Consider the following 13691-nt stretch of genomic DNA (forward strand, 5'->3'; position numbering starts at 1 on the left):
TGCGAAGCTGTCACACTTTGTTTCGCTATAGTGAGCTAGTTGTTTGGAAGGAAGGGGGCTAGTGCAGAGAGAGAGAGAGAGAGTGAGAGAGAGAGAGAGAGTGAGAGAGAGAGTGTGTGTGTGTTTGAGAGAGAGAGAGAGAGAGAGAGAGAGAGAGAGAGAGAGAGAGAGAGAGAGAGAGAGAGAGAGGAAGGGAGGGGGCAAGCTAGTAAAGGACAGAAGAGAGAAAGAGAGAGAGAGGGAAAGAGAGAAAAATCTCGTAATGTCTCTCTTCTTCTTCTCCATTTAGTGAACTCGCGGCGTTTCGCAGATAATGTCCGAGAATGTCCATTTCTGGGACTTTGAGCAACTATTACGTGGACTCCATCATAAGTCACGACAGCGATGAACTCTCCACCCCGGCTCGCTTTCCCAGCGTCCAGTATTCCAGCTCGAGCTCCGCCGCTGCAGCGAGTGGAAGGCAGCCCGGCGGCGCGGCGCACGCGGAGCATCCCCATCCTGATTCATACCCATCTTGCAGCTTCCAGCCGAAGCCTCCAGTCTTCTCGTCGTCCTGGAGTCCATTCAGTCCGCACCACGGTGCCAGCGGCCTCCCTACTGTCTACCACCCGTACATCCCAGCTCAGCACGTGCCCGCCGCGGACACAAGGTACCTCCGCTCATGGCTGGACTGCGCGCCGCGCGGCTCCGAATCTGTCCCGGGGCAGGGCCAGACGGGGCAGGTCAAGCTGGAGCCGCAGCTCGGTCATCTCGGAGGGGAGATCCCACCCAAAATCGGCGGACAGCACCAACACGAGACCACCACGTATATCTTGGAGTCGACGTCCACGGCGGCGCGCGAGCTAAGCCTCCACCCAGCCGCCATCCCGGGCGCAGGTTTCGAAGAAAGTAAGGACATTTGTGAAGGGAGTGAGGACAAAGACGGCCTGGATCAAAGTAAGTTATTAAAGCAGGAAATAGCGCGCGGGAGAGGGAGCGAGAGAGCGGAGAGAGAGAGATTGTAAATGCTTTTAATGCCGCCATAAAACAAGAACAAAGAGCCGGGGAGCCAAAGTGCCCCCACCTCCTGCTCTCTAAGTTTACTGTGATATTTAGCTCGTCTCATCCTTGTGTTACATACTGATCCTGTAGGAACGGTACATAGAAAAATGATAAATAACCATGACTTCACCTTGAGCCGTCCGCTGTGTATAAAGTTTCCCCCAGTTTTCTAATGTGACACAAGACTTCAAATAGCAAGGGATGGACGCACTAGCATGAACAACTTAGAATATCATTTAATCCATTCAATAATACACATAGAATCAGTCTTGTACTTAAAAATTAAATTAACAAAATATCAACACCTGTCACAGCCATGTAAGCATGACATCGTCACAAAGAGCTATTGTATTAGATTTCTTTGTATTAAGGTGATGCTGTTATTGTATCTCCATGTGACAGTTTGAAAGTAAGCGAAGTGAAAGTTCTCATGGTGGTTAGTTTGGATTACCTGGCAAAAGCCCAACTAAATTAGTATAAATAAAGTAGTGTGTATGAATAAATCCTTCTATGAATATATTACAGTGACTTGTGAAAACCTGTAAAGTTACAGTAACTCGGAAGGAGCAGAACTAAAATATGAAAAACTGAGGCAAAAAACAAGAAACTCCTAGTCAGGTTTTTCACCTTTTCTAATATGCTGCTTTTACCTCAAATATATATATATCAGTGTGGCAGTATTGAGAGAACGGTTCAGAGTTTGGGTAACCTCTTTGGATTTCTTAGTGATTGCCAGGGCATGCGCAGTTCTGCCAGTGGTCGGTGCTTCAGATTTGTCTTTTTTACTGCAGGTATATTATAGGTCTTGGGGCTCTCACTCTCTCTTTCTCTCTCTCACACACCCTCACTTTCACACATAGCCTTGTGTCTGCGCTCCACTGCGTTTTAACGCTCCTCATGTCAGTCAGAATGTAACAAGGCCGCCTGGTCGCCCGGTCCAAACTGTGAAAATCTCTCTAGAGCTGGATTCTGTATTTACAGAAGATGTCCTGTGTATAGATCTGTAGGCTCCTTATTGTACTGCACTGTGTAGAGTTTATATGCTCTAATCACCAGTTAATACAGATCTCCAGTGTGGAGAAATCGAGCTGCAGAGCTTTATTGGACATGTTGGATTATAAGCGATAGTAAGCAGTCATATAATAAGGTGTCGCTGTATAGCCTGCTGTGTCGTGTAGTTACGCTTCTGGGAGGCCAGTCAGACATTGTTTTCTGCGTTGCTTTTACATAAATTCTGCAGCCAACAACGTTTCATCATCTCCCATAGAGACATGTGCGTATTTCTCGAGGGGAGTGAGGCTCTATTGTCTTATTTCTGTTGAAATATCCTCACTCTTCTGTAGTTGTAAACATAAGAACAAGGATAAACCAGTTTATTATTTCCGTCCTCCAACCCTGAACAATCTCTCCTGCTCATCAGCTGAACATATCCTCTGTAGGCACGTCTTCCTCTAAAAATCATAAAAATCATAAAAGGAGCGAGGCCGTCCATCATTGGCCCGGCGGCTCGGAGCCGCAGAGCAGGCTAGATTAGTTCTCAATAGACCAAAGGCCTCATAACTCAGCCTGCAGCATGGACTAACTCTGCTGTACGGGACTCAGCGCCGCTCACATCTGAGGACGAGCTCTCCGGACTCTAAAAGCATGTACAAATCTACAGAAGATGATAAATCACGCAGAGGCTTCTGATGGTGTTTTAGTGTGGACAAGCGAGAAGATGCGTGGAAAACAAAATAATTAAACTTTGTCTTTCCATTTCGGCATCTTTTTGCCAACATTACACATTATATGAATCACTTAAAAGATATTATTTTGTGAGTTTATATTTAGGACACTGGATACCAACGTTTTTAAAGCTGGGGGAGGTATGGCGAACTTTTAGCGTTTATTATGATTATTTTCAGATTTTTAACAAATTAACATCCATTATATAAATTCAACGAAACGCACTGCAACCTTCAAAGTCATCGCTTATAAAATGCATACTTTCAGCTAGCTGCTTCTTAAAAAAAATCTTTAATAAGTAATTTGTTTTTACACCAGACACAACTGTTTTCATGTTATTATAGTCTGCAGCCTGCCGGTCATACAGTCGCTTGTGAGTTACTATTTTATTCTTCTGCTCTCTGTAATAATAATAATATTGTCATGAAATCGCAATCATCTTGATATAAAGCCGTCGAGGGTTTGACCAGTATAACATGGGTTTGTTCTGTTTTTCTATCATCACTCGCACTAACAACAACATTTAATCCATCATTTGCTGGCGGGGTTGGCTCACTTTTAGCAGTCTGCCGCTCTTTTCATTTTTGACTTATTTTGGGTGGGACAGAGAAATGCTCCCTGGAAAGAGATTCATTCTATTTTATTTTTTATGCATTTTTCTAAACCGAGCCTGGATATGAACGGATTCTTTTTTTTCTCCTTCCTCTAATCCCGCCGGATAAATCTTATTTCTGCCACAAGAGTCTGAGCCATCCGTCTGAGCGCGTGACAGTCAGATCTGTGTACGTGCGTTGTGTGTGCGCGCGTGTGCGTGAGACAGAGGGAGAGATGGAGGGAGGCCTCCACCCCCGCATCAGCCTTTTCACAAGAAGAAATACAAATTACAAATACCGCACACACTCACATACACACAGTTTATTACTGCACTGGCACTTTCACACACACCTCTCTCTCTCTCTCTCTCTCTCTCTCTCTCTCTCTCTCTCTCTCTCTCTCTCACACACACACACACACACACACACACACACACACACACACACACATGCTTGGATGCACACTCAGGCACCTTATTACAGCATCTGAGCATGCTATCCATCAGAGCAGAGGGCTGGTTAAGGGCTGGATGGAGCCCAGCAGCCTCCAGTCTGAATTATTAGACTTTCCGCTGTGTGTCCCAGTCTGGCTCGGTGGTGGTGAAGGCCAGTCTGTAATGGATTCAGTGTTCAAATGGGCAAAACTGAGAATCGTCTCAATAATAAAAGGAAAAAAAAAAGTTTCTCTCTAAGCTGTTTCAGAGCATCAGCAGTTTCTCTTGTGGATTGTTTTTTTATGTGTCTGTATTCCAGTGGGTCAGTGTGGCAGGTAGTGGGAGTTGCACCATCCAGCAAGTGAAGGCTGACTCTATTGTTCACATGGCAGCCATTTTGAACTCTGTTGATGCAAAAATCTACGTATTTCTCTTTGCAGGCTAAACTGAATGGTTACCAAAGAAGCAAGCAATGTAAATGTTAAATGATGAGTTGATTAATGCAACCCCTGGCTAGTATAACCAGATTCAACTTCTTTCCTGTGTGTATATGAGTATTGTTTGGACTTATCAGCACATTGTGATTCATTACAAAGGTTGTAGCTGATTGGCATTGGCAGTTGGTGCTTCCCTGCAGTGTTAGGATAGGTTGGCAGAATTGTACTTTTTTTTCCCAAACAATTTGCTTTTGATATTACAAATGGCAGCCATATTTTCCATCACATATCTACAAATGTGTAGTCTTATATCTATTGTCATGAACTTGTCCTCACAGCTGCCTGTAGCGCTTTTGTCCTGGTTAAAGGAGTAGTTTGACATTTTAAGAAATACACTTATTAGCTTTCTTGCTTAGAGTTAAATGAGAGGATTGATAGCACTCTCATCTTTGTGTAGTAAATATGTAGCTATTGCCAGAAGCTGGTTAGCTTAGCTAATTTATTTCATGTTTATTTATTTGTTGGGGACAGATACAGTATACATAGAGAATTGCACAGTAATTATCCAATACAGTGCATCACAGCATTTATAATTACTGCTGATTTCTAACGCCCGTCCCTAGAAGGGCCTTTAAAATAACAGACATAAAACATGGTCACAGACAACAGAGTACTTTTGTTGATCTTATAGGAACAGCAGTACGACTTGCCGGCAGACACATATATACACATACAGACACACACACACACACACACACACACACACACATATATATATGTATGTATATATGTATATATGTATATATGTACATTGATATATAGATACATATATACCCCCCAAAATTTGAAAATGTGACAATTTTGGTCTGTTTTGAGTTCAGTTGGCAGCACATTTCCATGTGTCCTTTATAGAAAAGGACGTCTCGCCAAAGAGGTATTCCGGTTCAATGCTTCACAGTTCCCTGCAGTGGTATTCCTAGTGGACAATCCAAAGGCTTGTAATGGTTGCACCATGTCGCAGACAGCTTGGCCAGCCTAGACATGTAAATACTTGCGGATAAGATTGGCATCTGGAAATTCAGTGTAGTTGTCAAAACTTAGCATGTTAAGGGCTCCCAGGATGTGACAGTGGTGTGATCTTACTGGCCTTTTGTTCAATAATTTCATTGCATGATTGTAATACCCCTAAAGCTTACTAATTAACACATTATATCTGGTTTGTTTCAATATACCTTAACACTTCCAAAAAAAAAACGAGTAACACTTGTGGTATCTAACACTCAGCAAGAAAAGGAAAACGGATGTTTCCCAAAATGCTGAAATAAGATTTACTTGGTTGAGGTTTCAGTAGGGTTTTAGTCTTGGTTTTGCTCAGTTTAAAGTCAGAAAAACAGCCTCCTTGTGTCCACATTTGAATCATTTTGAGTTAAATGTATTATAGGCTACAAATTACAGCTCTTCCTTTTAACACACGTACAAAGTTACTGTGGTGTCAGCCATGTGGAAATCTGTGATTTCAATGCATGACAATGTAAATGAAGATTGAGAACAGAAAACAACACTAGTGTAACAATAACTTTCAACAAGTCCTCCAAATTACATGACCACATGGGTCATTTGTACCTACACTCTAGAATGACCCATTGGAGTGCAACACACTGCTTTACAAAAAAGGACAATAATATGCCGCTTTCCAAAACGGTTACAAATTACTGTTAAAAAATGATTATGTTTTATGGTGTGACAATGCTGTGGCATAAGGTCTGGCTAGGTTTAGGCAAAAAAAAAACCCCACTTGGTTAGGGTTATGAAAAGATCATGGTTTTGGGTTAAAATGATCACTTGGTTAAAAGTGGCGACTGTCGTTGTCATTGCGACAGTAAACACCATGTTACGTTTTTTAAAAAAATTTCCCAACTTGCAGTTGAAAACATGACACTCGCGGTTGGAAACGGGAAGAGAACAGTGGACTCCTGCAGCTTTTGCTGCCTTTTGCCATCTAGCTAACTATCTAGCTATCCGCCCAACCCATGTTCTCCTCGTAAGGAAGTTGATGTCATCTGAACTGCATCACTCCCCCAGGTCATAATTACTACGGCCGCTAGATGGCGTCTGTCACTCAAACGTAACTATAGGTCATTTTTGGTGACTGAATTTATGTCCTATAGTGTCATTTTTCTTGGGAGGACAGGCTCTGGTGTTCTGAAAATTTTAGCTGCATCTTTGTTGCCTTGGTCACCATGGACATACTTACATACTCTGCCACCCATGAATGTCATAATATGCTGCCACACTGGGCTTTATATTGTCTCAAAGTCATATTTTGTCTCCATTAGACGTGTTCACACGAGAGTCCTGACAGTGCCTTTTCAACAGTGGCCAAATTCCTGCTTGGACTTTATGCGCTGTTAGCGTGCTGAACATTACAGTATGGCAGAATTCTTGGAAGTCCTCACCACTGTTTGATAATAAGACGGAATTTTGGACAGTTAGTCGGTGTTTCAGGAGTTCTGAAAGCAAACAAGTTGGTACCTCTAATGTGTTGCCAGAAAGCAAAACATTCCTGACAGAATGCAATGTTTATCCTCAACACTCAAAATCAAAAGCCTTCCACTTAAAAACTTGTAAATTCGATTAAATGAGGGCATTGTGAAGATGAAATTCTGAGATCAATAGCTTGGTTTGAGAGCAGGATGTGGCAACAGGAGATAAGGGGTCAAATATAGTGAACTGTTCACCTGGAGTCTCATAAACCAGTCTGACGCACTTTTCAGTAGTCTGCATGATGTACTGTATCTTGGCATGTAACAGCAGGACATATCTGGGCCAGATTTTTACCTCCCCAGGTATTCAAAATAGCTGCTCTGTGAATAACATCAGTGGAAGCCTACCTTTCAAAACATCACATCCAGTTAAATCCAGCATCCAGCTACAGATTCTCTTTGTGTTACTGGTGCCGGGCGGCCATCCAGAATAAACTACAAGATTACACTTCAGCCTTTGTGCTGCTGCTGCTGCTGCTGCCACTGCTGCTGCCGGGCAGAGCGAGAGAAAGTTATTACCCCCGAAGTTTATTAAGTTATAACGCTGGGTGAACAACCCCATTAATTGGCGTGTTGCTGTTGGTGGCTGGGTGAGATGGGGTGTAAGGGTTGGCGTGGGTGGGGGTGGTGTCGGGGGGGGGAGATATAATACGACTTCGGGAAATGTAATAATGTGCCTTTGGGATATATGTGGGGTCAATTTCTGGAACTATTAGGGTGAAATTGCAAGGGGAGGTAGCAAGAGAGAGAAAGAGACGGCATGTGATATTAGTCTTAGGCGATTCGGTCACTGTTTCCATGCAAGCAGCATTCATCACTGTGGACACACACACATACACACAAAGACAAAGGCTCACATTGGCCAACAATTTAACACATCATGCTGCAGGGCCATAGGCTACAGCAGACAGCTTTATGGGAATATCACTATTTTCATCTATGTGTCTGTCCATGTCACATCCACGCCAGACATTGCATCTGCAACCACATAGACGTAGTAGCCTAGAGATAGAACTTAAAGTTAAGACTATACAAGCAGATATATTCTCTATTTCTGTTGTCATCCTTACTGTTTTCTCACCCCTTGGAGAAAAAGACAGAGCTATCTACGCTGTCCACCACAACTCATGGCCCTCTTCCACCACCCCTAACACTCCCCCCTCAACCGGTCCGTCATCCTGGGTGACAGCCATGGTCGCGGCACAGCTCGGAGGGTAATGAATGGTCTTGGAGGTGATTATACACTCGGGGAATGCAAAGCACCCACTTTACCGTGTGACAAAAGCACCGTACACCCCCACCCCACCCTACCCTCCATCCTCTCCTCACCTCTTTACCAGGCATTATTTTGCTCTGAGATGAAATCGATCCCCTACATGCTGGCCATGTTGGAGGAAATTGATTCCAGAGGGTATTAAGGACGTATTTACTGATGATAGCCGCTAACTAACTCGGCTTATGGGAATTAGACAGGGAGGAGCTATTTTCTGTCAGATCAACACAGGGACAGAGGCTGGCTGATGCAGCATACATCATTGGAAGCCATCTTGGCCCTGCAGTCTTGTGTCTGTATCTAATATGTTGAGTTTATACCACCAAACCAACAAGAAATGCTCTGTCAAAGAATTCAGATGCCTTGACTCGCTCTCAGCCATTACGTCCACTATGTAGTGTACATATTCTGCAAAAAGTACCAGATAAAAAGTCATGGTTCTACTTTTATGAAACATTACAAAAGTACAAAACAACAACAACAACAACAAAACAAACAAACAAACAAACAAAAAACAAAACAAAACAAAACAAAAAATGGTCACATTATTAAATTTTTCTGGGTGGTGCTGCTTTCATCATGGGGTTGCTCACATTTAGAAACCACGCTAATTGAGCTCATACAGTCTGGATATTTTTGTATGTTTTAAACAGGAAATGTTTATCTTTTTGTACAAATTATGATTATGTCCTTACTTATCTTTTCCCATTATTTCAGATGGGACTTCTTGTTTTGTGCAGAGCCCTCTCTTCTATAAAAAATTGCAAACAAAGAGGCAGTTATCTGGTGATAACTGTATGTGGAATTTTCTCCTTAATTTCTGGAACTGGATTGCTGTGTCAGTTGGAATTTGGTGAGCAGATAGCTCATTGAGCAGTTGATTAGATCTTGGCGATGAATCTGATCTTCTTTCATAGCGATCATGTCGTGCTCACATGTTCATTTACGTAGACGTGCTGCTTTTTGTCAGAAAATCAAACCTGGAAGACAGATGGTAGACAGACATGAACCACTAACGAAGCTGATTCATTGATGAGGAAATGTTCAGGTTTGAGGTCTGTTTCTGCTTTTAGAACATGGATTCCAAACAGGTTGCTTAATATTTGCTCTCTGTCACTGACAAAACAGGAAAGAATAAAAAGCAAAAAAAAAAAAAAACAAGCAAAAAAAACTACAATATAAACTAAGGACTTAGATTTAGATTTTCTGTATTGATTCATTGTATCCAACTCTTGCTTGTTTAGGCTGGCAGGAATTAAAGAAGCCCTGCCAGAGAAAGCAAAAATAGTAGATGAAATGTTTTAAATGACTAAAATAAAAATACACATGGCAAGCCCTAATTATGAGATACTGGATCAAATGTAAAACAATTCCCAATTCCCTTACTATCTCAACATTATGACTTACTATCTCATAATTTCACTTGAAATGTTGAAATGTGACTTTTAGGACAAAATTTTGACTTATGGGCTTCCATGAAGAATAAAAGCGGCACACATGCATGTAAGCCATTATAATATAGAGGATAATCCGATCAAACATAAAGCTAATACAGTTTTCTGCTCATGTTGCCACACAAAAACAGTTCTTTGTCCACAAAGTGGAGAAAAAAAAATGAATTGCTATGGATGTCATTTGCAGTTTTGTGAATTGGGTTGGCATCATAGCAAGTATGATTGTCACAGCAGTAAAATATTACCAGTGAAATTGAAGACAGACAGAGCCTCCACCCAAACTGGCAACATTCGTTTGGAAAAAGACTGGGTCCTCAGGGAAGGAAACACATATTCTAATTCTCCCTGCTTGGCGTCAAAAGGCGCTGAAGCCCATGACATGTGAGTGATAAGATCATCCCTTCTGCCATTTAAGGAGGGAAGACTGTGGTTTGCGTTTCACATTTGAACAGAAAATCTCCTTTATAACCCCTTGCCCTGCAGACCTGATCTGCTCCTGGCTGTGCATGCGACGATAAATCTAGTTTCTTTGCGATTAGACTGCAACAAGGAGAAGCTTTTTGGCTCTAGGGTTGCCCTAACTGATTTAGATGGAGCTTATATTCCAAAATTCACCCTAATGGTTAGACTGCCTGCGCACTGTGTTTCTTTCAGCCTGACTTCCATCGCCTTTGGAAGGCTTTAACAAAAACAGACAATGACTCTACATAAACCAACTTCTTTAAAGACTATAAATTCAGAGTGGAATCCCCTTTTGGAGTCACATTTGGCTTGGAACTGCACAGCTGACTGAGGTGGTGTCATTGATAAAATGCAAAGAAGGAACAGCATCTTTAAAGGCAATAACACCAGTGGGCTCTTGGTTTCTGCTTTGCACGATAGTCCTCACTGCTTTACATCATTGTAGATAGTCTTTAAGGTTTTATAATACATTTTTCACTTGTCTTAGCTGGTTATATTAACTAATGAGAAGTAAACACATTCAAAGTAGAGCCACTTCCAATTGGAAGGCAGCAAATCAAAGCTTTATCTGTGTGAATTTCATTTCTTTTTCCATGTCACAGACTATAGAGAGCCTGTGAAAGAGTCTGTTTGTCGGCTTGACTGAGTTGTGATTGACAGGAGGCAGAGCTTTGCGTAACCACAGGGAATGATTGCTCTTGGTTAAAGGTTTTATTTAGAGGAGTAAAAGCAGAATTGAAGCAGAAGCAGCGCTGCCTCTCACAGAATGTGTTTTATAGTTGTTTCTATATTCATCTTCTGATATTTGTGATTTGTTTCACTCGATATATTGAGATTGTAGATACCTAGCTAAATTAAATACAGTGTTAAAGTGATGGAAACGGTCAAAATGAGCAAAGGGCCTTTTCTGTTTCATGGTGTTGTCCTTTAGAGGAGCCTTAGTGCCGTGAGAGTCCCAGCAAGCTGCCTCATAGTTGAGATGCCTCGGTGCTTTGCAGAGGCGAAAAGCAGATAGCTCTCAGCCCTAAACCAGACCCATGCGTCCCAAACAAGAAGTCTCTGCTAATTACATCGGTCTGAAAGCCATAAAGCAGAGTGGGTGGTGTGGCGGAGAGGGGAGGGGAGGGAGAAGTTTGGGTGGCCTGGTAAACAAGACCAATATGAAAAGAAAATAAGAGACAGAGATGAAAAAAATATCAAGACGATAATTCAGAATTTTCTTGAAAATAAAGAACATCCAATTTAAGAGTATCTATATTTATGTATTACAACGTTGTTATTTACTACTTTCAACACAAGTTTCCACAATGAGAGAAAAGGTTTCTTTTTTTTCTTCTTTTTGTTTCTCAAGCGCCTTGCAACTTGTGGCAGTTCTGATGTGACGAGCTGGATGTCATCAGAAATCCTTCAGTCTATCACTTTAGTTTCTTAATGGTGTTGTCTGCATAGTTTAGCAAAAAACAACTATTGGTATAAAGAGCATCTGCCTATTTATTAGTTAATCCCTGTATTTATTTAAGAGAAAACGCGTTGTGCTGCTCACTAGAACATGTCCAAACGAGTCCAGTCCATTCTATTGTGTGAAATGTCTAAAAAAGAAAACATATTGAATCTCTGTAAGCTTAATGAAAGACGAAGGGTGCACACAACACAAGAAATATTTTCTCCTCTAATCCCATCAGGGCCATAAATTTCCCGCTGCTTATTAATTTTGGAGCAATCACAAGTGACGCAGTGACAGCGTGTTTAGCTGCAATGTGATCATCACGCAAAAAAAGCAGTATTAGGCCTGTAAAACATCTTCCCTGATGTGTTTCTATTTGTTTGCTGTCATCACGAAGGGACAATTTTCTGCTCCCGTTTTTTGGTTACAAACACACACACACACACACACACACACACACACACACACACACACACACACACACACACACACACACACACACACACACACACACACTACCGTACAACCGAACCTCTGAATGACCTTGCTTAAATTCTGTTATCATTCATATATTGCTAATATTACCTTCAGGATTATCATCGTCTATTTATTCACTGAAGGTCACCTTCGAACAGAAACCGCCTGAAAGAAGTCAGATATCTCCCTGCCTTCCATTACTATAGATGAATATACGGTATGTAATTAACTCTGGCCGTCAGTTACTGGCCACTTTAAATTGAGTCATTGCTTTTCTTATTAGACGGTTGCTTCAATTGGGAATTAAACTGGTGTATTTTTGCCAGGTCCGAATCGGTTCTTAAAGCTGGTTCCGTTTAGTACGCATCGAAACAAGTTCTAAACTCATATAATGAGTTAAATATTAAAATATACAGGTCATTAAGCATTCTCGGGGCCACACTGTGTTTTATCCATTTTTTTTCATGTTACTCCGCGTGTTTAATCTGCATGTTGAGGTGATCCGTTCATTTTCTTCCTCGTGGATGGAAGCTGCAGGGTGTCTGTCTTCCACGTGGTGTCAAATAAAACAACCATGGATCTACTTGTGTCAAAAATGCGCCCCTGTTGACACCATAAACCCAGTTTACGCACTAAAGTGTCAATTGCAGAGTCAGGTGTTTTCGAACAAAGGGTTTATGCAACTTTTACGCACGGGGAGACTTTGGCGTTTAGATGATGTTTTGCAGGTTTGTTTTTCTTTTTATTTGAATGTTACAGAGAATAGAGCGTGATAAATAGTATGCGAGCATTTATCTAATTAATCGTCTTCCTTTGCTTGTTTTTTTTTCTCTTCCTCCAGATGACCCCTCGGCCAACTGGCTGCATGCGCGCTCATCCCGGAAGAAGCGGTGTCCATACACCAAATACCAGACGCTAGAGCTGGAGAAGGAGTTCCTGTTCAACATGTACCTCACGCGGGACCGGCGGCATGAGGTGGCGCGCGCGCTGAACCTGACAGAGCGGCAGGTGAAGATCTGGTTCCAAAACCGGAGGATGAAAATGAAGAAACAGAGCAAGGACCAACCCAAGGACTAGCGGGACTGGCGCTTGCGTGCGCACACACATATATTCAGACGCACATGCACGCACGCTCGCTCACACCATGTATCCAACATTAAGTCCTCCATTTCTTATGTCTACAACACAAAATTGCCTTCCCATGAACTGCAAACATATAAGTACACACACACACACACACACACACACACACACACACACACACACACACACACACACACACACACACACACACACATACACATAAACACACACATCTGCTGTTTTCAATTTGTTTTAACCTTCAGGCACTACCACGTGAGCTTCTTTCCAATCACGCAAATCTATACAACTGATCAATGGCTTTATTGATCGCTAACAGGCGCTGAGGAAGCCTCCACATTAACACTGAAGTCTGATGTTTAGTAAGATGGAAGGAGGCCGGAACTTTGGATTCATTTGAGTCTGTGGTCATGGAGGACGATGGTTAAAAACTCACAGAACAATAACAATCCCTCCTGGACTTCATCTCCTTTAAATGGGTCGGACTCCATATGAAACTGCGGATTGGACTATTTGTTTGATGAACTGATAGCTCTTGTTCGTCCTACGTCTTCATATTTTCATATTAGGCTATTTATTAGGCTATGATATTAGGCAACATAATTAAAGGGGAAGAAAAGCAGCAAACCGCCAAGTGATGCTACATCTGGATGGAGGGAGGGGGCAGAGAGAGAAAGGTTTTTTCTTTTTTCTCAAGCACTACACTT

General features: G+C 42.0%; 1 protein-coding gene across 1 annotated transcript; it reads left to right on the plus strand.

The window, feature by feature from the left end:
• The first annotated feature begins 249 nt into the window (after positions 1-249).
• hoxb9a (homeobox B9a) lies at positions 250-13160 on the plus strand. The gene is made up of 2 exons (XM_042391649.1): positions 250-936; positions 12725-13160. The coding sequence occupies exons 1-2, from the start codon at positions 324-326 to the stop codon at positions 12958-12960; spliced, it is 849 nt and encodes a 282-aa protein (XP_042247583.1). The 5' UTR covers positions 250-323; the 3' UTR covers positions 12961-13160.
• Positions 13161-13691: the final 531 nt, after the last annotated feature.

Source organism: Thunnus maccoyii, chromosome 18, assembly GCF_910596095.1.
Source record: "Thunnus maccoyii chromosome 18, fThuMac1.1, whole genome shotgun sequence".
In the NCBI taxonomy this organism is placed as follows: domain Eukaryota; kingdom Metazoa; phylum Chordata; class Actinopteri; order Scombriformes; family Scombridae; genus Thunnus; species Thunnus maccoyii.

What these genes read in the sequence shown, in the direction of transcription:
- hoxb9a (XM_042391649.1), top strand. Translation starts at nt 324, where the DNA reads ATGTCCATTTCTGGGACTTTGAGCAACTATTACGTGGACTCCATCATA. An exon ending in CAAAGACGGCCTGGATCAAA is followed by an intron (nt 937 to 12,724) that starts GTAAGTTATTAA and finishes CTCTTCCTCCAG; the next exon opens with ATGACCCCTCGGCCAACTGG.